The sequence below is a fragment of the Vigna unguiculata genome, chromosome 2 (assembly GCF_037176805.1).
Source record: "Vigna unguiculata cultivar grain cowpea cultivar isolate G323 ecotype 2 chromosome 2, ASM3717680v1, whole genome shotgun sequence".
Classification (NCBI taxonomy): Eukaryota; Viridiplantae; Streptophyta; class Magnoliopsida; order Fabales; family Fabaceae; genus Vigna; species Vigna unguiculata.
In genome coordinates this window covers 34,900,356-34,923,700 of record NC_140793.1, presented here as the reverse complement: position 1 = coordinate 34,923,700, position 23,345 = coordinate 34,900,356, and the positions used below count along the sequence as shown (strand labels likewise).

The window sequence follows — 23,345 nt, the reverse complement described above, 5'->3', positions numbered from 1 at the left end:
GTAAGATTTAATTAGAAAAGAGTTGAAAAAGTAGGCATAAACACTTCCAAAAAGAAAAGAAAGAAAGTGCCGGTAAAGAAAAGCAAGAAGTGCAGCATGGTCATTACATAAGCGATAAGGATCCAAACTCATAACACTGGCGCCTCGGACTTCACTCCTCTATTTGGTGAGTCTCTTCAAACTTCCATTGCAAATTCTCTTCTCCTTTATTACGCTGAAATGGAATGCGTTGTTGAATCACGATTCAGTAACTTTGCTTTCACCTGAAGCACCACACACATCGTTACATTTGCAAGTCTTTCACTGTTCAAGGGGGTAGGTTATGTATTACACCTTACCTTTTCTTCTTCTTCACCAATCATGCCGCACTTAGGATTCAGGGTTTTTTTTTATTGTTCTGCTTCAATTTTTGTAATTCATACTGTAACTAATTGTAGTACCCATTAATCTTCTTGCTTCGACTTTAGGCAAAATAGGAAACTCTGACCAAGGTTTCTCACTGAGGTGAACTTTGACTTATATCAGTATTCTGTGTTCTTGAGGGAGAGAGAGAGAGAGCTAGATTGTTCGGGCAGGTTGTTTATCCTATCTTACATTACTTATATTTTACTGCGCATAAATCCCGAAGAACAGGCTTGTGATTGTTTTCTTGTCTTAGGATAAAGAATAAACTTCTCGGTGAGATTTATCCGTAAAATCCTCCCTCCCCCTCTAATTTTAACGGAGACAACCAACATAATCCTTGTAGTTTGTTAGTATTTCCTATGAATGAATATCATGAAAGTAACACGTGGGTTATCTGCTTAATTTTTTTCGAAATCATGTTAGTGACATCAGCAAAACAGTTATTTATGAAAATTGTGTTGCTATACCTGTATTCTACATAGTTGTTTTGGTGTTCTCTTTCATAGTTTTGGCATTGGGTGGTTGTAACGTAGATACTTTGCACTCTGCATTTAACTTTCATAATTTCATGACAGGTCAATTCGGATATGTCTTCTGATAGCGCAAAGGAAAATGTGTCGGTAGTTGATTCATCGGTCACTGAATGGAGGAATGACATTGGAAATTCAGATGATCCAGGTTTTGATAATATTTCTCTTGTAACATGAAGATCAAGTGGGTTAAGGAGCTTCCATTGTGGGGGGATGGAGTTAGAGAAGTTATAGATTTGAAATTACTAAACATTTCATGTAAGATAAAATATGTAAAACAAAATGGCTGACAAAAAAAAGTAAAGTTACATATTTCTAACCTAAACACTCGTCCCACATCCTTCCTTCCATTGTTTAGTTATACTTCCAAACGGTGAATCACCTTATCAATCCATAAAAACTCACAAATCCAAACGTACTCTTAATTAGCAAAATTTTCTTGGAGTTGTCCATATGATCACTGACTTTGGCATGTGTAGTGAAGATTGGGATTGGGAGTTTATTATACTCAAAATTCATGTACATATCTATTTTTAAGCACAGATGAATGCATGTTAGCTTTTTTTCTTTTGTATTAATATTTTTTTCTACTTTGAGTTCTGATTTATCTGTGATCCTTTTTGTTAGAGAGCTCCTGTTACAAGTTTAATGAAAACAATAATCCAATTCGGACAGATATAGCGGAACACTCTTATAGTCTGATAGGGCATCCAACAGGCATTGGAGTGGAAAAGTGGAATGATATTAAGTATTTCATCATTAAGAGTTTGAACCGTCAAAATATTGATTTGTCTATAAAGAAAGGAATTTGGGCTACTCAAATTATGAATGAACGGATTCTAGAAGAAGCTTTTCATGTAAGTAGCCTACTTTTCTCATCTCCAATTGTATTGTTTAAATAGTTCTAGGCTTTAGGGTCCGTCAAGAATTAGGAAATAAATTACCATAAGATAAAAATAATTTTCTTGAGAATTATCAGTATATGTTGCAGAACTCGGGCTGTGTAATCCTTATATTTAGTGTCAACATGAGTGGTTCCTTCCAAGGATACGCACAAATGATGTCCTCCATTGGAAAGGGTAGAGACAATGTTTGGAGTGAGGGAATTGGTAAAAGTAATCCTTGGGGCCGCAGTTTTAAGGTCCAGTGGCTGCGTTTCAATGATTTGCCTTTCCACAAAACTCTACATCTCAAGAATCCGTTGAATGACTATAAGCCTGTCAAAATTAGCAGAGACTGTCAGGTTTCCTTTTATTTTAACCTTTTAGATCTTTCAAAATTTGTGCATATGTTATGCAATTGTAACTCTAAATCAAGTTCCCCCTCTTAGGAGTTATCTCCAGACGTTGGCCTAGCTCTTTGTGAACTTCTTGATGGTAAGAATGATACCAATGACCTACTGACCAGGTATATTTTTTAGGGAGGCAATTGTTATCGGGTTATTGTCAAGCACTGTTTAGAGGAGGCTTCCTGCTTATTGGTTTTTGCATGTGCAGCTCATTAAGGGATGATTATTCATTTAAGGGCCGCTATGTCAGTACTCCAAGTTCAATGGGAAACGAAGACTATAAATTTAGTCCATTTCATATGTCATGGTCAATGCCCCTGCCTTATTCTTCCCCGTTTTACCAAAATCAACCTGTAGTAAATGAATCTCGTTCAACAAAGCAGAGAGTCAGTGGGACAATGCTTACTGAAACATTGCCTATCACTTCTTCTGTGTCGCCACAACTGTCAGGGATTAAACGTGCTCATTATAGTGGACATATTCCAGAGCTACCCACAAAGAATGACGTGTCTTCTCAATTAGATTTTTGGGGTGTGTCTCCAGGCTGCCCTTTAGCTGGCAGTACCCTAACTGAGGATGATTTTCTTGACATGGTACTGGGAATATTTCTTTCTTCCTCTAATAAATTATTTTTTATTCTTTCCATTTTATTTCTGATTGTTGGCTAGACAACCTTAAGAATCCTCTTTAGGGAATGACATGCCTTTGTCAAAGCTAAAACCAAATATAAGATCTTTCGTGTTCTAAAACGTGGTGCTATATTTCAAATGACCTTAACCTGGAAGGAGGTCTTATTTTTCTATTAGAATGTAATATTGAATCACCATTTAGGCAGACTCTAGATTTGTGAAGAATTTTTATAAAAAAATAAATCATATTTATGGCTTTGCTCTGCAATTATAATCACAATAAATGAATATTCTCCATTAGTGAGAAAACTAGTCAGATATGGTTAGAGAGCATACATTGAACAATTTGTCATTTTGTTTGGATTATTTGACAGCTCAAAAGGCATGTAAAGGTCGATCGTGCAAGTCCTCCACTTTTTACTCATCCTGTTTCAACTCCGATTATTATCTTTTTAATTTGTGAATTTTCCAGTTTTAATTTGTGTCTTTTCTATATTTTTTTCTTCTAATTCTGATTGAATGTATGTTGTTTTGGTTGTAGTCCTATGAAGAATACCTGGAGGAGGTCCATAGCAGAGGCAGGAAACAGTTACGCACCAGTGTCAGTATTTATATCAACATCATTTTGCTATTTTCTTGTGTATTTTTTTATCTAGACATGGTATCCATTAGTCACAGGAAACCATAACCAAGACATCAAAATTCTCAGGCAACTAAACCATGTTGGAAATGAATGTCATTACTGTAATCAAATTCCAAATCGTAATAAGTAGTCAATTCAGTGATTCCACAGCTAGGATGTATTTTGCAGGAACATAGAAGAATGTGTTGATAGAAATAGGAGCAACCCTCGTTGGAGGATTCATCAGACATCTTTTCCATGGATACAACATCTCCTACAATATGCGAATATGGTAACTTTTTGGGCAAGGAGGCCCTTTTCCTGTTTTCGTATAGCAAAGATGACATGGAAGTTACTTGTAATTGTCTAAAATTAGGACTTGATATTGAAGCTCGTATTAATGCGATTCAATTCCAAGGCGACTTTGAGGCTTGTTGGCAAATTGTACAGAGCTTAGATTAGAGTCAGAATGACCAAAACGTACCTTGTGTATATAATATCCCTATGCTAAACTGGCATTTTATCCCTCTTGAAAATTGTCAGCAAAGATGATGGTGATATTGGATTGATTTTTAAACTGTCTACCATTTTGTTAATGTTTTGAGATTACTTTAGGCTCTTTATAATATTGAACTCAGCATGTCATATTTAAATACGTGCTAGTTAATTTTTTTTTAAAAAAGCATGAAGAAACACTCGGTTTTCCATGTATATGCTCTGTTTTTATAGATCTGAAGTTGATTGGATTGCAAATGATCGTCTGGGGGCCAAAAATGGGTAATATCATTGCTGTTTATTGCCTTTGATGCTTGAGATGTATACAGAATATGTAAATAACATTTCAAAATCTTTTCTTAGCATTTCAAAGACAACCCTAAAAATACCGCAATATTGAATATTGTTGATAAATATATTATACTCCTCTTCCGGTAGAATTCTTTGGCATTTACTAGAAAATTGTGGCAGGCAAAATAGAGAAATCTTTGGAGTACTTGATAGTACTGCTTGGGATCCTTTGTTGGCATTTAAAATTTAGAGTAATGATATTTTAATGATCCTTGTTTTATATGTAAATTATCTGACAAACTTCAATATAGTATTTAAACATTGTTCTATTATAAATCTTGTTAAAATATTATTACTTAAAATTTAATTAGGGAATTGTTTTTATTTTTAAAATAATGAAACCATTTAAAAAATATTATTATTATTATTATTTCTAGTCGTGTATGTGTATTCATGCTTTTTAATTTTCATATAAATTTGAGCTAAATTCAATAATATTTATTTTCAGAATATATAATTAATTTTTTAATTAATTATTAAATAAAATAACATTTAAAAACAAAAGAATTTTTTATAAAAATGATTAAAGATAAATTATTTATAAAATAATTAATTTTTAAAATAATAAGTTAAATTGAAAAATAAAATATATACACAATTTTTTTCAAATAAATATTAAAATATAAAAAATATTTTTAAAATAACAGTCAAAGTAAATTGTTTTTAAAATAATAAATTAGGGTAAAATTGAAAAAAACGATACGTGAATAGAAAAAGAAAATCTAATTAAATATTATTTTATATATATATATATATATATATATATATATATATATTTTGTCAATTTATACGAATTTTGTATATATTTAAAATATTGTCTTTTTTGAAGTTTGATAATATTTGATTAGAAAATATCTCAAAAAAAGTTAAAATAGATAACATAAAATAGAGAGGAGTTGATGGACAAGAGAAAGGATACTTCATTTTTTTTAATTCACTTTTCCGTTCTTAGATAAGTAGTTAATTCATTAACTTCCTTAATTAAAATAAAGAACGATTATAGGTTTAGCTTTCTTAACAAATTTATATAACAAAATAATACCTATTATTTGTTTTTTTTTTCTTTTGAATTTTTATCGATACACAAGTGTTTATTTATTTTAATTATCAATAGGTTGTCGAGTAGTTGTTTTAGTTTTAAAAAAATATTTTTAAAAAGATAGTTTGACACCTTTAATGTTTCTAATAAACCACTTGAAACTTTTGTAATAATAAAATATAATTAAAACAATTGTATGGCACTTGTATGCAATAATTAGGTTGTTAAGCTATAACAATTTAAAATATATATATATATATATATATATATATATATATATATATATTATTTATAATATTTACAATAGAAGAACATGTTTAAATAATTAATATAATGGTGTTATCACGATGTTTTATTTTAGTTTAAGCAGTTCTCATTATACTATATCAATTTCATCATAAAGCCTTAATAAGTGAATCTTGGCAGCTAAAGAAGGTACATATATAGACTTCATTGATTCCACCTAAGTGTGCTGGTGTAATACCAAACTCATTTGCCTTTCACAAAATTACACCTTTTAAACTTGAAAAATTAACTTTTGACAAAAAAACTTTTCACAAACTTAACAAAATTTCTAAAAATGAAATTAAAGTAAATTAATTTTTTATTTTTTAATTATAATAAAGTAATAAAATGATATTTTTTTACCTAGGAAAGTTTCTCAAAACATTGTTAAAAACACTTTGTTAATAGCTCTTTAAACTTTGGTTCAACAGAATAAGAACTGATTGGTTCAACTAAAAAGAGAATATATATATCAACGTATATAAGACCATTTAAAACTAATAACTTCATATTATTAAGAGAGTTAGTTGAGAACTGAAATAGCTCTCTGATGTCATTGCACAGCAACACTGCATCTTTGGAGAGTTCAAGTTCCAATCTTTATTCCTTAAATACAAAACCATATGATACTCTAACTTCTCCAAATTTTCACACGAAAACAGCAGCTACAGGGATGCTAACAGAGTATTTGCCAGATACCCACCTGATAGAGCCTTGTGAAAACGTGAGATTCTTTGTGTCTCCACCAGGAATAAATCCAACAGTGTATGTAGCCTTCTGATTCACCTCTGTGAATGTTATCTCAGCAGGGCTTATGCTTATGCCTACTCCCACAGGTGGGTCCATTTCCGAAAAGTAGGTTACATTGGTGGCTCCAACATTCGTGAGTGTTCTGGTGTAGAACTGTGGAGTTGATCCCAACCAAATCGAAAACGAGGGATAATTGAGTTGAGCTTCCGGTATGGTTTTCACCTCGGAGCAGTCCACATTTTGGTTCAAAATCAGTCCAACTTCTTTGTCAGTGTAATTCAAGCCACACAAATAAGGAATGTAATCATTCGGTTGAATATCATAAACAAGCCCGGGATCATTGGCCTTCAAGGGGTTAACATGTCCAGCTCCGGTGGCAAAAACATCAGCAGGTAGAAGCCTTTGGTCCAATATGGATTTCCCTCCAAGGTTCACTGTATTAGCACTCGTCATGATCGCTGATTTTATTGCAGCAGGAGACCAATCTGGATGAGAGTTTTTAAGCAAAGCAGCAATGCCAGCAAGATGAGGACAAGACATCGATGTGCCAGAAATGATGTTGAACGAAGGCACGTTGTTGTCCAAAGACACGGGCCATGCAGCTAGAATGTTCTGTCCTGGACCAATGATGTCAGGCTTCAGAATTCCCGGGCTCGCAGAACTTGGACCCCTTGAGGAAAAGAAAGTAACTGCAGGTGCAAAGAGACTCCCAATAACGGTTCCTCCGAACAAGATTGTCGCTGTTGGCGTTGAAGTTGAGTTTATGTAACTTTTGATGGCTAACCCAGCATGGTAGCTTACTTGTGTAGCAGGAAGAACGTGAATCTCGGCAAGGGGATTGTAGCCTTCAATTTCTGAGTTCATGAGGATCATGGCTACTCCACCACCGTTCTTAACCTCTTGTCCTTTGTCTACACTTCTAACCAATCCACCAACCTCGCACAACACTACCTTCCCCGTCACATCCACGTTCTCCAAGGATCCAGGAGCACAAATGGCCGAAGAAGAGTTTCCATTTGCACCTGCATACACAAGTGGTAGTAACGTTGGATTGAAGTTGTGTGGTTGGAAAATGGATTCCCCGCTGAACACTTGCCCGTTGCCGAGTTTCGCTGTTGCTAATATTCTTCTGTCAATGGTGCTTGCACCAACGGTGAGAATCCATGGAGCCTCATTAGATAAACTGGTATAATCAGGACCAGAGTTACCGGCTGAACAACTAACGAAAATTCCCTTCTGAACTGCACTGAATGCACCGAGTGCAATTGGATCGTCAAAGAAAGGAAAAGAGGGTCCTCCAAGGGAGAGAGAAAGTACATCCACACCATCTTCAATGGCAGTGTCCATTCCAGCCAGTATTGCACTTTCAAGACAACCTGAGCGGCCACATACCTTGTACATTGCTAAGTGTGCATCAGGTGCCATACCCACCGCTGTACCATTGGCATTGCCGAAGACATTACCACCCTGCACAAACCTTCCGGCGGCTGTGCTTGCCGTGTGGGTCCCATGTCCAAAACCATCCAGTGGAAGGGTTGAGTTTGAGTTCTTCACAAAATTTCTCGCACCGATGAGCTTGTTGTTGCAGGTCCTCCGTCCCGTGAATTCACAGAGGCCATTCCATTTTGCCGGTGGAAGTGGCATTCCTTCATCGGAGAAAGAAGGGTGATCAGGGGTTATACCTGTGTCCAGAAGTCCAATTATGATGCCCTTGCCAAAATTGGAATTGCGCCATAATCCCAGTCCTTGTTGCAACCCCAAGAACGTTGGAGTGTGAGTTGTGTGCAACGGAAAGGTCCTTTCAGGACGCACTGACACAACCTCCTCCTTGTCTTGAAGAGCTTGGGCTTCTTCTGGGGTCAATTCCACTGCGAATCCATTCATCACGTTGCGGTATAAGAAAGTAATGCGGCGCTGGTTCTGGTCAGATTCGAAACTGGATGGAAGAAGCGAACGGTACCAAGCATACAAGTCACCACCCTCATCAGGCTTTTCAACGCGAACAATGTAAGTCAGCAAGCTGTTTGGAACATCGATTTCTTGAGTTGGAAGATAATGTTGTTTTATTGCTTTGGCAAAATCTGGATTTTGGTGTGCTGAAGTTGTTGGACATACAGTAAGTAGCGCAAAAATAAGAGCAAAAGGCAATGCAAGTTCCATATTAGTGGAGAATACTTGGTTGGTTATTATGGTGTTGGTAGAACTGGGAACTACATGTTGTTATATATACTGTGGAAATCATAGTTGTTAACGAGGCCTATAGTACGGGGAATATTAAAATTTAAGGTTATGCTGTCCTCGACTAAACCAAGGTTTTTTCAGATCGGCTACTATATATACCAAATTATATATGCAAGCAGAGGCTAGCTGGTTAGAACTTAACAAGGTAACAAATTATTATCACGTAAATTCAGGTAGATGCATGGTGATGCCCGCTATCCAATATCTGGTGCCAAATGTATGCTTTTTTTTTTTTTTTTTCTATATTGATGTAGATATTATTTATTTTATTTGATTATGATCAAATATTTTGTTTTATAATAATACATCTATTTTTTTTTATATTATGAAATATTAAATTTTATATATCGAATAATTTCTAATAAATACAAAACTAATGAGTCATGATTCTAACTAAATAAGGTATTAACATTCCTTTCAATCCAAAATTTTAAGAAAATTAGTTTATGAGTTTTTATTCTTATATAGTGTTTTATTTTATATTTTTAGTCCATATAAAACTTAAACTCACTTAAATTCCTAACAACTTTAACATTAACATTAGATTGTGTTACTAACAATGAGCGGTTCCTCCTTTAAATGCAAAGTCCAACAACCATATTCAAATTCACGTTAAGTTTCCTAAGCACACCCTTCTTAATATTTTATTGAGATTTATGCATATTCTCATTCTCTTAAATTTAGGCTAAAACGAATTATTCTGAAGCATGCAATACCGCGCGTATAGTTATTATATTATCACGTTCACACTCTTTTCAAAAGTTCATTTCACAGAAAATATTTATTAATGTAGAAACTAGGTTCCACTTAATACAAGAGTTTATTGTAACCTTACAAGGATTTATATAATACAATTTCAACTAACAATATAACTAATGCATTCCCATAACACATATATCAAGTAACCAACATTCAACTTCTCCATGGAACATACTTATCTTATTCTCTAATTCAAACTAGTCAACAAATGTATAATAAATATACTTTTCATCGGTAGCTATCTTTTTCTATGTGCACCTCCCTTTTTTATATATCCATCCCTAAGACTCCTCTTCCCATTTGGGCCTAATTACTTTAATTATAATCTTCTTTTAATTATAATTTTTTTGTTATTTTTCTTGTTTTTATTAGCTAAACTAATTAAAATTATTTTAATAAAAAATAAATATCAATTATTATAAAAAATAAAAAAATTATTTTACTCAAAAAAAAATTCACACCTATGAGTCCGCAGAACAGACCGAACCATTGAACTCAATATTAAATTGTAAGACGGGTCAACCCAACCCATATTTTGACGGATCAAAATATGACAAAAGAGGTTTAGGACTAAAGTGATTTTAGGCCCAATAATAATAAACAAGACAATGATATTTTAGGAATTAAATTTTGATAATTTTTTAGGTGTATCTTCTAAATGTTTTTGAGATATAAAAAATTAAGTAAATGTAAAGACATAAAATAAAACCACTTAGAATAGGACACAAGAGAAAATTATTAAAACATTATTTTCCAGTAATATCATATTCCAACACACTTTATGAACTGCAGCCTGCAGAAGATGAAGACAACACTATATTTGATTAGAAAACAATTCCATTAAAAAATAAATGACAAGTGGTGCATTTCAGCCATCAGAGACAATCTGAACACAACAGATTATTTAATGAATTAAATGAACTATTCTACTACTAGGGACTTAACACAGTATTACAGGACCAACCCTTCAAATTAACCTTCTTAGACATTTCATCCCTTCTTTATTTCTTGAGCATCATCATCTCACCCTCATGCATGCATGCATGCAACTATCCATCACTCGAAAATAACCGATATGGGGATTCTAACAGTGTATTTGTCAGACACTCTGATCCAGCTGAGAGAACCCTGAGAAAAACTTTGGTTGCCCCTGTTTTCCTTCTCCTCTGGGATAAACTCCACAGAGAATGTAACCTTCTGGTTCACCTCCGTGAATGTTATCTGACTAGGGTTCACGCTCATCCCAGTCGCCAGAGGCACTTCAAGATCCACTATGTAAGTTGCCTCTGCAGGTCCAACGTTGGTCAATGTTCTGGTGTAGTCCTGTGTCGTAGAACCCAACACAATAGAAAACGAAGGGTAGTTCAGTTGTGCTTCTGGTATCACTGTTACATCGGAGCATCTCACTCTCTTTTGCACAACAATTCCAACTTCTCTATCATCATAACCCAAACCACACAAATAGGGAATGTAATCATCTGGCTGAATATCATAAACAAGCCCCGGATCATTCGCTTTGTTAGGGTTAACATGGCCTGCACCAGTGGCAAATATGTCAGCAGGAAGAAGCCTCTGGTCCAATATGGGTTTTCCTCCGAGGTTGACCGTGTTGGCAGTGGTCATAATTGCTGATTTTATAGCCGCAGGGGACCAATCAGGGTGTGCACTTTTGAGCAATGCAGCAATACCACTGAGGTGAGGACAAGACATTGATGTTCCTGAAACAATATTGTATGGTGGGAATTTGTTGTCTACAGAGAGAGCCCATGCAGCTAAAATGTTCACTCCTGGTCCGACAATGTCAGGTTTCAGAATCCCAGGGCTAGCCCGGCTTGGACCCCTTGAAGAAAATGAAACAACTGCGGGAGCAAGTGCATCACCAATCACGGTTCCTTCGAACGAGATTGTTGCATTTGGTGAGGTAGTTGAGTTTATGTAAGACTTTATGGCCAACCCAGCAAGGTAACTAACTTCCACTGCAGGCAAAACATGAGCAACAGCGAAAGTACTGAAGCCAAGAGTTTCTGGGTTGGCGAGAATCATGGCAGCGCCACCAGCTTTCAGAACTACTTGTCCTTTGGCTAGACTTGAAAATCCTCCACCTATGTCGCACACCACCACTTTTCCCTCCACATCAACGTTGTCTAAGGAATCAGGGAAACAGAAGCTGGAGTTGATGTTTCCATCTGCACCAGGATACACAAGTGGCAACAGTGTAGGGGAAAAGTCTTGGGGTTGGAACAAAGATTCCCCTTCATATTCTGCACCATTTCCAAGTACTGCCACTGCTGCTATCTTTCTGTCAATAGTGCTTGCACCAACGGTGAGGATCCACGGGGCTTCGTTAGAGAGAGTGCCGTAGTCAGGGCCAGCGTTTGCGGCTGAGCAACTAACAAAAACTCCGTTCTGAATAGCCGCAAATGCACCAAGGGCAATAGGGTCTTCAAAGAACGGAAGAGAGCCTAATCCAAGGGAAAGAGAAAGAACGTCAACACCATCATCAATGGCTATGTCCATTGCGGCTAAGATGGCACTTTCAGTGCACCCTACTTGATCATTGCACACTTTGTACATAGCCAAGTGAGCATTAGGCGCCATGCCAGCAGCAGTTCCCTGAGCGTTGCCAAAAACACTAGCATTCTCTACAAATCTTCCAGCAGCTTCCGCAGAAGTGTGAGTTCCGTGGAAGAAGTTTTCAAAAGGAGGTTCTTCAGCAGCGGTTTTGAGCAAGTTCCTTGCACCGATGAGTTTATTGTTGCAGGTTCTTTGCCCTGTGAATTCACAGTGCCCGTTCCATTTGGATGGTGGAGGTGGCATCCCTTCATCGCTGAAAGATGGGTGGAAAGGGTATATACCTGTGTCTATGATTCCAATTATGACGCCTTGGCCAAGGTTGGAACTATTCCACAATCCTCCTCCTTGTCGCAGCCCCAAGAACGATGGAGTGTGTGTTGTGTGCAGAGAAAGTGTCCTTTCAGGACGAGCTGACACAATCTCATCTTTCTCTAGAAGAGCCTTGGCTTCTTCTGGGGTTAACTTCACGGCAAATCCAGAGGCCACATTGCGGTAAGAGAAAACCATTCGATCCTTGTTGGAGGTTTGTGGAAGGAAGGAGTGGTACCAGTTATGCAACTCTTCTGATTCAAGAGTAGGTCTACTTTCAGGCCTTTTCACGTGAACAATGTAAGTTTGCAACTTGTTGCCATGGTCTTCGGCAAATGAAGTTGCATTGGTGCCAAGCATGAAAATGAGACCGAGAAGAAACACAAGCTCCATCACGTACATGCTTTTCTCCATCGTTGGGAACTTAATTTTCTGGAGAAATGTTAATTACTTGGGTTGAAATTGGCTTAATACCATGCATGTATATATATACATGCAGTGGAACACAAATTGGTCAATGTTTTACTATACTCAGCAAACAAGGAAGGAAATGGCCTGCAGTATAATTAATTAACGTTATTTTTTAGCTTTGTCTGTCATGTTAGTTATTTTTATCTCAGCTTTCTCTCCTCTCTTTTGTATTTTGTACAGTGTTTTGTATGAGAAAAGAAAAATACTGGTAGAAGGTGTAATTTCTTACAATAATTTGCTGGCCTAAGACGGTTTATTGTGTGCAAGTATGAAGAAAATGAATGCTTAAAATAAGGAAGTAACATGGTAATGTTCGCTCTAACTCTTGTGTGATAATTAATTGGCGGAGACTACACTCTACCGACAGCTGTGTTCTATATCATATGCTTCTCTTCTTCTCATCAGTTGCACGCAAAAAGACAATTTACATATTTATATATACAATATTTGTCTATAATTATTTGTAGTGACTCTTTCTTTTCTGCATAAATTTTATACTATAAAAAAATTCTCTTCATCTCACTTTTTTTTAGTTCTTAATGTTTCAAATACTATACACCTTTGAAAATTAATCAGCCGATGTTATCTGTATCAAGCTAGATGACAATTTGTACGAATGGAATTAGGTAAGATAATTTGAAGGTTTGAGTTTATATTTTATAAATGAAAAAAAAAATTAGAAAATTAAAGTTGGTGCTAAATTAAATACTTCAATCAATTGTCATGTGAAAGAGAAAATTTATATCTTAACAATTGGCAACTACTTCAGAGAACATTCTTTAGTAGTTAGATTATATATGTATATGGTAATAGATTGACAGTGAAGAGAAAGTACTAACATTTTTCTTTTTCAATTCAAAAATTGCAATTGTAAAGTAATTTTGAGTGTCAAGGTATTGAGTTCATGATTGATTATTTGAGTCTCAATAATTTTCGTAAATACAACCATTTTGATAAATGTGATTAATAATAAAACATTAAATTAGGATATTAAATTAAATTGTTAAATAAAAATTATTATAAAAAATGGGTAGACGGTGATAAAAGTTTAAAAGGAGATGTCAAAGTATCACTCATCTTCTTTTGGAAGACGTATTAATATTTTACTTCAAATAAGTACTACTAATATATTAACACTTAAAAAACCTTCTTGACATGGCACAAAATCAAACCAAAAGTAATATACATATGGAGTATTCACACGAGTAAAAATATGATTTTCGTATTATTTATGTAAAAAGATGATAGTCAAGAATAAGTTAATTCATTCTTGTATGTCCAGTATACAACGTGTTGTTTTGGCAAAAGACAAAATAATATATGCACATACTCCTGCATTCTGTCAAAAGTTCTTGGAAAATATTATTTTGACACTGATCTTATTTTTCACTCTTTCATGAAAAAAAGCTGTATCAAATGAATGTAACTCGTGTCAAGATACCAGTGTTCAAAGTTTTTCTCTACATCCAATCCAAAGTATCTGTTACAAAGAAGGTATTGTGCAAAAACATTACAAAAAGCACCTCTCTGCATCTGACTTGTGAGGTCGATTCCCTGATTCCGGAATCCAAAGTTACAAAATCAAAAAGATTTTCACTCACGGGATGTAGTTAAGCTTCTGCATATCTTAACCCGAACTCTTTTTCAAAATAAATAAACAAAACTAAATGTTTGGCTTCACTTCAGTGCCCTGGCAAACAACCATCTCCATCACTACTCTCACAATTTGAATATCGGTTCAAATGTTTAGATTTGATAATTCGGAGCTAAGTAATATATCTTTAGCTGGCTGATCAATGATATAATCAGTTCAAGTATAATATTTCATTAATTTATCACTTTATTGGGCTTAGAAAGATACAAGTCATGCATAATTTAGTATGCTAACTTCTGTCCAAACAGCAAATTTTTTAAGATCCTGTGTACTGAAAAATAAAATCTGAGAAAGTTGTTGGCGCATGTTAGATTCAGCTATGTAGTAATACCTGTTAACGATTTTATTAACGGATTGTGATCTAGAGGAAGTTTTACAAGATACAAGTGATGCAGAATTTAGTATGCTAACTTCTGTCCTAACAGTAATTTTCTAAGATTCTGTGTACTTGAATAAATCTGAGAGAAGTTGTTAGGTGCCTGTTAGATTCAGCTATGTCGTAATCGAAGTTCAACTCAGTAGACATATTTTCCCAGCTATCTTGCACATTGACCAATGTTTATATTGCCGTCATCGAATACCCAAGCTCCTGCACCATTTCAGCAGAAAGTGGATAATATAGCCAATACCGAACATAAACAGCAGCAGCAGCAGCAATTATGCATACCTCCTCGCAGTAAATAGAGTACCAGCTTCAGGGTCGCAGCCTTCTCTCCTACTGTGAATTTGCTTTCCTCCAAATATGAAAGGCGTTTCCTACAACAATTGTGTCAGCAAAGGTTAATATTTAACATGAAAAGCATTCGAAGTTGAAGGAGAAGAAGCAAAAATGGATATGAATGAAAATCAAGGGTTAAATGTTTTCATGCAGAGCTATTATTACCTTTGCATTCCCTTGAAAAGAACTCCCTATATTTTCTTTTGAATCCTTACACCCAGAAAGGAACAACTCAGTATGATATCAAGACAAATAAAAAACAATTTATGATCGTCATATTCAATTCAAAATTATAGAAGGAAAACCTCTCTAAACACTTTTGAATGCCGAGGCAGTTTCAAGTGAGATCCATTATTTGAGTGGACTTCTGATGTTAGGGACATCTGTTAACATTTTAAAATAGAAAATGAATGAGAATAAATGGAATTAGACTTGAATCAAAAAGTTTAAGTGCAGGATTAAGTGAAGAACCCTTCATGCAAAATAGCGCAGGAGTAAATCAAAAGAAATTGCAGTAAAACAAAAAAAAATTAAAAGGAGCAATAAAGAGATTAGCGTTAATTCACCTTGCTAAAGAGTTCAATTGGTGGATTATGCTGAATCCTCTTTTCCGTATGGAAGTTAAATTCCTGTATAAATTGAAGCAAGATGTGATATAGACAAGTTCTTCAACCATACTACCGTTATTATTAAAGGGTGAAAAAACAAGCAAACCAACTCACCATTGGCACAGTGGTTTCCTGCTTTCTGTTCCGGAAAACACCAATATCTCCTTTACTTGAAAGAATCTGCACGGACAATTTACCGTTGGTAACACAGCAGATCAAACAAATAATAGTGGAAAGAAAGGTAGAACATACTTGATGCAGGTAAGAGAATGAAAATGAACTATTTTAATACAAATTCATGTGAATTCCCCCATCTTTCACAGATCAAACTATTTCAAATACAGAAAAATCATAAGCAAAAGAAGGTTTTATAAGCAAAAGTTATCATACTTTTATTTACATTATTTATTTTGAGTTTGAGATTAAGTACAATAACTTGAGTTTCACAGGTAGACAAAATGTTAAAAAAATAACTTTATGTTAATCCTAAGACTGGGTGAAGAAAATAAATATTTTCTGAATTCACAAAAAAAAGAATAAGAAGGGAAAATGAAAATAAGAGTCTGAGAACTTGTATACAAAGCAGCAATTTTAAGATACAATTCATAAGTAAAACTAGCCAACAAACGTATCATAAATGTCAACCGGACCACCCACTACGGTGGTAGAGCCTCGCTATAACTTGGATTGGTTTTGTTTCTTCTTAAAAGGAGAAGTTTTGCCAAACAGAATTTTAAGATATGAAACTTATAAAAAAGCAATTCTCTTTTTAATGAAGAGAAGTTTTAAAAGGGAGCTTTGGCTTCTGACTTCTTTTCCTTCTTTATTTCAACTTGAAATATTATCTTTTAAGCTTAAATAGTTACAGAAATACCAAAATCTTTAACTTACATTTCCAGTTACTATTTTTAAAGTTAATTTAGCTTTTAAGTTCTAAGAAAATCGAGACAGACACTAAATCAACATTTTTTAGTCTAGATACAGATGGCAAGTATATTATATAATATAATGATGCTAACAAAGTTCTTATTTTCAAAATAACTGCTTTTCTTCATGAAATTAAATTACTTTGACGACCAAGGGCCTGTTTGTTTTACACCAAGAATTAGTTTGACTGGAAATATAACTTGGACTGAAATTGTATTTACATGAATGATAGATATACACATATTTTACTTTAAAAAAAAACAATTCGTTATGCAATTGACTTATATATATCTCTTAAAGTGATAAAAAATTGTATGAACTATTTTAATTAAAGATATATGCTTGGTTAAAAGTAAGAAATTTGAAAATCTTATACAACAACAGGAATATAATTTAAAGTTTATTGTTTCATTTCTCTGTAGGACCACAGTCCAGGTATATTCATACCAAATACATTGCTAATATCTGGTTACCTTCTTATTAAGAGGCCGAGCTTTAAAACTATGTGCAAAGTCCAACCCATCATGCTTTGGAGCACCCATGGCAGATGGCCTGTGTGCAAAAGGGAGTACTTTGAAGTTAGACCATTGTTACATGATTTATTGAGTTAGAATGTTAATTCTGCATTTATAATCACAGTACCTTCTCAAATCCCCGATTCTATTTTCTTGAGCAGAAACAGTTGTAGATTTGTCCAAATCCTGCAACCAGTAAAGTTCAATTTCCCAGATACTATTCTCCTCCATCTTGAAACAATTTTTTGACATATCTATATTTTGTCACAAAAAACTAAAGCAAGAAAATCCAGGTAAAAATCACAAGCAATTGAAGCTTTAGAAATTTCATAACCAATGTAATTTGCATATCAGGTACAAGGAAAATGAATGAGATTGGCCTAATCAAATAATACAATTATGTGAAGAGACATTAATATTACTATTTAAAATCGTGGGAGCTAAATTAACCTTATTTGAATCATTGCAATGAAGTGAAGATGACGAAGACGCAGATGTATGCTGCATGGCCCTCTCCTGTGTCTTGAGATGAAATTCCTGAGAAGCAAGAGATAAAAAGAACATGAACAAGATAAACAATGCTGTCTCTGGTAAATAATTGGTTCGATTCTTTTCCACTTACTGTATTATTGTATTTAGTGTGAGTGTGTATAATAATTAGGAAAACTGAATCTTTGTGTTTATTATATTCACTAAATAAATATCAATTCCATGTTGTGCTTGAAACACACAGTTTCAACTTATGTGTCTCTTTGCATCCTCTACATGATGAAATGGTAATGAAACTGGATGAAGTATGAAAGGAAGTGTCAAGAGCTTACTTGAAATTCAGGCAATCGTGGTGTGCTCCTCTTGGAAAATGGTAACGAAGGAGCATTTAGAATCTAGATTATGAGCATAACTAGTTAGGGAAAATGATGTAAAAGGTTACAAGAAAAATGAACCTAAACACAGCAAGTACTAACTTTTCTGTTTAATGGCCGGGCTTTGAATCTGGGGGCTGCCACTGTCACAACTTCTGCCTCTGCAGCATTTTTAGGTCTGGAAAGCACATGTGTAATAAATTGAGTTCAATTATGTGAGGGGAGAAAATGATCTTCACAAAGATTTTACTACACTAGAATAACAAACCTAATCCTTTGTGCTCTGTGAGCTGTTTCTAAGTCAGGCTCTCTAGGAATTGTAATCTTCAGCTTGGAATGTCCATAATTTTGATCAACACTGGCAACCTGCAATAATATGCAGATTGATAGAGCACCATCATGTGACCTATTTTCAATCCCTAATTAAATATGATCCCCTTTGCTATGAGGAATTTAACAACTACTTTAGCTATTCAAATTTGAAAAACAATGAGGATGGATTTTTGTTCTTTGTTTACGAGAAAAAATCAAATAGGGAAAGCAATAATGAATAACAACAAAAAATACATGGGACAAAATATGAGCATCATACAAATCAATAATATTTGACATGTACAATCTACGCAAGCAGTCTGCATCACAGTCCTTACCTTCTTAGGTGCCTTGTGGACAAAATTAACGTGCTGCTTCACATCACCAACCTATTATCATAAAAAGACACAGTAAGCAATTTCAACTGCCCTGTCAAAAGTAAATGGAATGCTGGCAAAGACACATTTAAATTCTCGGTTCATGGTTTCAAGTACTTCCATGCTACCCAGTAAACATGGAGCCAAAATTAATTCTAATAATCTATGATGTAATTGTTCACCACAAAAAGATACTAAGTTCTTGTAACTTTCTTAAAGCATTTCTGATACATAAGAAGGAAAACAATTTTAACCACAAATGTATCATCAGCAACTCATTGAGAGCCGAAACAAAATTTTACAGCACTAAAAGTTCAATTTCTGGCTTATATCCAAACATAAGCAGAGACATAAGTAACAGTTGCCACTTCAGCTATAAGATAATTACAGGCAGAAGTAGATAAGTCAAATTTACAGACCTTGTGCAAGCTGCCACCTTCTAATTTCTGTCGTTTGGCGGCTTGACACTCTATGCCAAAAGACGTAGACGAATTCATTTTTTTGTTGCCATCTTGTACTTTCTGAAACCTGAGGAGGACAAAGGAATAGTTGAGTTATAGATAATATAAGGAAAAGCAGTTTATTTTGTACCATAAAACATCACAGAACTTGAGAGTAAGTAGGGACTAAATGCAGTAATACTCCGGCATGCTTGGCTTCATATGGACAGAGTGACCATCCAAGCAAGAAAGCATTTAAATAAAAGCACCATGTTTGAACAAAAATATATCTCATGGCAAAATGCAGTGATATAATTCATTTAAAAAAGGAGCTTTCCAACTAATCAAATAGTGTTGACTGTTTGAATTTTACTAATAATTCACGCCTTGAATGTTGAGAAAGGGGCAATTTTCTCCAACGATCACCTTGAGCTAACAATTTGATGGGGCCGATTTTGCTTAGCCAACTGACTAGCAGTAGGTTTCATTAGTGTTGAACCCTTCATGGCAGCAGATTTAACTTTTGAACTCAAATTGCCATTGATTGTCTTGCTACTAAAGGTCAGTCCTGGAACGATATAATTGGATGTCAAGCTCAAAGGGGTGGAAAAAAACAGTTCGAGATAGAGAGTAAGGGGAAAAAAACTTAAAGAAAAATCCAAAAAAACATAATGTCCTAAATAATAGAAGAAGAATCTAATGGCTCCATGTTTGTCTCCGATACGGATTGGGTTTAAAGAACTTTATTTTTCATGAAGCCAAATTTTAAAGTGGTGCAACTAATCAGTTGATGCTTAGCAATTTTTATTTTTTTTAAAAACTGTCTTTCCTTACTCAGCAAATCTATCACCACGCCATCCATAAGATTGGTTACCTGGAGTTACTTGTAACAGGTTCCCGTTAACATCCCGTGGAACTCCACTCAGCAAGGCAGAGATGTTCCCGCTCTCATCTCCTCCTTTTGAACCTGGAGTGTAGAAAAAAATACATCAGTGAGCTCTCCTTCTAAAATATTTATTAGTACAAAATTGGAGTCAACTCTCCTTCTATTCCTGACATTGAAAGTGTAGTTCATCATAGTCCTTTACAAAATTCTCACATTAATCCCTAATCTTTTGCGTAAAAAGGATTGGATCAAAGTGAATGTCGTTTTGAAAAATCAGGATTAAAATGAGCATAAAGTTAAATACGGAAGTGACAAATGCGCACAATAATCCAGACTGTGTTCAGCGGCACGAGAGTGAAGTTAATAGAATAAGGGAAGTAGATTGCCTACCACCGTCATAGTGAAAAACGGAGCGCAAAAATCCAATCCCCGACGGAACATTATTAGGCTTGGCACCGTGAACGGTGGTTGCGCATTCCAGACCCTCTGATTCGTCCTCTCTTACCACTAGCTTCGCCACAAAAGCTGAAATAAAAAAAAGAGTGATTAAAAGCAAACAACGGACATTTATGAAGAGGTATGAAAGAAAGGAAGAAAGAGAGGGTTAAACGGACGGGAAGGAGGGTAGCTGACGGCGGATTGAAACCATTGTTGAGCTTGGAGAGCTTGATCAGGAGTTTCTTGCACACTGAAATCGAAGAATCGAACTGCGTCGAACTCATAATCCAAATCAATCTCATGAGCAACAAACATCAGTGGCTCTTCTATCTCCATGTCTTCCTCCTCCTCCATCATCATCATCTTCTTCCTCGCTGAGATAGGTTTTGGTTCAAATGTCAAATCGCACCGCCATCCATCATCATTATTATAATGTATATTATATTTAATGTAAATAAATATTTTGTGTGCGTTCAAACTCGCGAACTGAAAGAAAATTTGGCAGTGCCACTCTCGAAGTGTTTTCAGTTGAGTGTTGAGGTTTCGTAATTACACCACAGCCACAGGGGATAGAAAGAGAAATAGTATTATATTATTATTTTAATTAATTGATAATTAGGATAAGTGTAAAATAGAAATGGGAAACATCGGTTTTGTAATCTTGTTTGTCTGGTTAGTGTGGGACCCGCGTGAGGTAAGTGAGTAACGACCAACGATCCAAAATTTGAATTGTGTGGGACACTGTGTTTGGACGGATTCACCCTTGGCCTACAATTTGAAGGGAAGGGGTGCTTTGGGCTGCGTCATGTGTGGTCACACTACTCAGACTCTGCAATTTCGGCGCCCCCTCCTTCACCTTTTGTAATCAAATTCTCCCTAACGGCTCTATTTCTTCCTTCTTGGGCTGGGCTGGGCCGGGTAACAGATGCAATCCAAAGAAAAGGTAGCGATTGATAGTCGCACCTCCTGTTTGATTTTTACAATCCCTATTTCTTCTTTTACCAAGCTATCCTTGGCGGAATCGAGGAATTATCACTTTACATTACAAGATTTGAAAAATTAATTCAGAATATTTCACTTTTAAGTCGAAAGATTTTGTTGTTTTCTATCAATTTTTTTAGTGGTAAACATTTGAATTTGATCAAGATTTTAAAAAATATAAATAAATAAAAATCAAAATAAAAAATTACATGTTTCTAAAAACTGAGAGCATATTTAAGTTGGTACTTTACTTCCAAACTCTACACAAACACGTGTATAACAGTGGAGCTGCAAGCCAATAATTAAATAATCAAGAAGTCGAGGGAAAATATATTTTTTCTCATAAATTTGTTAATATCTAATGGTGAGTAGTAGCAGACGAATTTGGATATTTTTGTACACAAGGGCAAAAAAAAAAACTCATCCTTATCCATTATTAACTTGTTCTTGGAAACTTGTCCTTGGAAACTTCCCTTGGATTTTTTATTCTTTTGAAGATACGCATAATCTTTGTATATTGTGATGAAATCAGAGATGCAGAAATTCAGAGTGAAGTTAGCAGCTTTTGGAACAACATTGATTCAGTAAGATAGTAAAGAAGATAAAAAAGAGCTTGGTAGAGGGAGATAATGTATATAATATAGACTGTTATGAAACAGAACAAATAGTTATTTCTTTAGTTTAATTATTGTTAATGCTTTTATACTTTAAATGCAACATAATTTGGTATGGAAAATTAGAAATAGATGATGTATTTATGATAAAATTGCTATACTTTTTCCTAAATTGAATTGATTTTATTATTAATAAATTTAAAATGATTTTAATCAGGTTTATATAAGTATATTTAAGTTTATTTAGGTTAAATTGTAATTTACACTGTCTTCAATTTTATAATTTTTATATGTTTATTTAGTTACTTTATGTTTTAATGAATTAAGTCATTTCTTGATGATATCTTAAGTATAAAAAACAATGTCTTGGATTTAATTAGATCAAAATAAAAAAAAAATGAATGCAAAATTATTTTTTTAAACAAAAAATAAAATATTTTATCAAATTTGAAAACAGAAATTGCAAAAAATAAAATAAAAAATTAAACGATTTATATATGTATGAATAGAGTTGGATTTTATGTCAATATTTTTTCGAACGAGATTGTTTTTGATTAATAATTATGATTCAGATGCCAAAGTTTATAGCAATGAACGTTATTTACAATTATTGTAAATTTCTGAGTGCGTTACATTAACTTCCTGAGTGCGTTACATATTCATAATTTGAATAGAATTGTAAGTTTAATTTTCATAGTATTTAAAATTTTATACCGCTGATTAATTAACACTGAACATTAATATATATTTTGAAGCAATTATTATTAAAAAAAAAGTCAACAATCTAAAATAAAATAATCAGGGAGAATTATATCTAATAATTTAAAATACATATACCATTCTCTAAAATTAATTTAATATTTTGATACTAAAAAGAGTGTGTGGTATATCGGACACTATTTTGAATGGTTTGTTTGTTAGTTAGCAATAAGTTTACACGCAACTGGATTCTCATCCAACCCTCAACCGCAAACGTCCACGTCTATTTCTATGCACAAATGGAAAATCTTAAGGATGATGTGATAACGATCATGGCTTTCTAACATGAAAGGTTTCTTTTTAACCTCCTAGTGTAAGGAAAAGTTGAAAGAGTAATTAGAGTACAACAAATTTTTATAATACTTTTCATAATATTTCTTCACTCTATAAGCCTAATGAGTTGTGCATTTGGATTAAAATAATATACTTAAATCAAAAATCAAGTATAGTTTTAATATTTAATTTCCATATACAAATTTATTTTATTTTTAAATATTTAGTGCAT

The 23,345-nt window shown here is 34.3% G+C and overlaps 4 protein-coding genes across 13 annotated transcripts; 1 reads left to right on the top strand and 3 right to left on the bottom strand.

Annotated features, from left to right (window-relative positions):
* The first annotated feature begins 28 nt into the window (after positions 1-28).
* Positions 29-4,058, top strand: LOC114173325 (YTH family protein). Of its 10 annotated transcripts, none has more exons than XM_028057635.2 (8): positions 29-166; positions 981-1,083; positions 1,563-1,792; positions 1,915-2,178; positions 2,266-2,342; positions 2,432-2,816; positions 3,394-3,453; positions 3,664-4,058. In XM_028057635.2, the coding sequence occupies exons 2-8, from the start codon at positions 993-995 to the stop codon at positions 3,682-3,684; spliced, it is 1,128 nt and encodes a 375-aa protein (XP_027913436.1). In that variant the 5' UTR covers positions 29-166; positions 981-992; the 3' UTR covers positions 3,685-4,058. The 10 variants fall into 10 exon arrangements, with proteins under 10 accessions (XP_027913436.1, XP_027913432.1, XP_027913430.1 ...); XM_028057627.2 differs by adding an exon at positions 249-315 and having other exon boundaries at positions 80-166; positions 3,394-4,058; XM_028057631.2 differs by having other exon boundaries at positions 1,611-1,792; positions 3,394-4,058.
* Positions 4,059-6,292: 2,234 nt separating this feature from the next.
* Positions 6,293-8,563, bottom strand: LOC114174636 (subtilisin-like protease 3). The gene has a single exon (XM_028059464.2). It carries the CDS (start codon positions 8,552-8,554, stop codon positions 6,293-6,295), a length of 2,262 nt encoding a protein of 753 aa, XP_027915265.1. The 5' UTR covers positions 8,555-8,563.
* Positions 8,564-10,450: 1,887 nt separating this feature from the next.
* Positions 10,451-12,715, bottom strand: LOC114168991 (subtilisin-like protease). The gene has a single exon (XM_028053999.2). The coding sequence runs from the start codon at positions 12,689-12,691 to the stop codon at positions 10,451-10,453; it is 2,241 nt and encodes a 746-aa protein (XP_027909800.1). The 5' UTR covers positions 12,692-12,715.
* Positions 12,716-14,722: 2,007 nt separating this feature from the next.
* On the bottom strand, positions 14,723-21,204 carry LOC114173090 (protein TPX2-like). Its single transcript, XM_028057313.2, has 18 exons — positions 20,663-21,204; positions 20,439-20,573; positions 20,037-20,129; positions 19,589-19,730; positions 19,142-19,250; positions 18,684-18,734; positions 18,302-18,399; positions 18,136-18,211; positions 17,992-18,054; positions 17,621-17,707; positions 17,298-17,356; positions 17,129-17,207; positions 15,843-15,908; positions 15,687-15,749; positions 15,426-15,503; positions 15,286-15,330; positions 15,070-15,158; positions 14,723-14,991 (listed from the first exon to the last, which is right to left on the bottom strand). The coding sequence occupies exons 1-18, from the start codon at positions 20,847-20,849 to the stop codon at positions 14,973-14,975; spliced, it is 1,539 nt and encodes a 512-aa protein (XP_027913114.1). The 5' UTR covers positions 20,850-21,204; the 3' UTR covers positions 14,723-14,972.
* Positions 21,205-23,345: the final 2,141 nt, after the last annotated feature.

What these genes read in the sequence shown, in the direction of transcription:
- LOC114168991 (XM_028053999.2), bottom strand. Translation starts at nt 12,691, where the DNA reads ATGGAGAAAAGCATGTACGTGATGGAGCTTGTGTTTCTTCTCGGTCTC.
- LOC114173090 (XM_028057313.2), bottom strand. Translation starts at nt 20,849, where the DNA reads ATGATGATGATGGAGGAGGAGGAAGACATGGAGATAGAAGAGCCACTG. An exon ending in CGTTTTTCACTATGACGGTG is followed by an intron (nt 20,130 to 20,438) that starts GTAGGCAATCTA and finishes TCTACACTCCAG; the next exon opens with GTTCAAAAGGAGGAGATGAG. An exon ending in AAGGTGGCAGCTTGCACAAG is followed by an intron (nt 18,735 to 19,141) that starts GTCTGTAAATTT and finishes TTATGATAATAG; the next exon opens with GTTGGTGATGTGAAGCAGCA.
- LOC114173325 (XM_028057626.2), top strand. Translation starts at nt 993, where the DNA reads ATGTCTTCTGATAGCGCAAAGGAAAATGTGTCGGTAGTTGATTCATCG. An exon ending in AAATTAGCAGAGACTGTCAG is followed by an intron (nt 2,179 to 2,265) that starts GTTTCCTTTTAT and finishes TCCCCCTCTTAG; the next exon opens with GAGTTATCTCCAGACGTTGG. An exon ending in ACCAATGACCTACTGACCAG is followed by an intron (nt 2,343 to 2,431) that starts GTATATTTTTTA and finishes TTGCATGTGCAG; the next exon opens with CTCATTAAGGGATGATTATT.
- LOC114174636 (XM_028059464.2), bottom strand. Translation starts at nt 8,554, where the DNA reads ATGGAACTTGCATTGCCTTTTGCTCTTATTTTTGCGCTACTTACTGTA.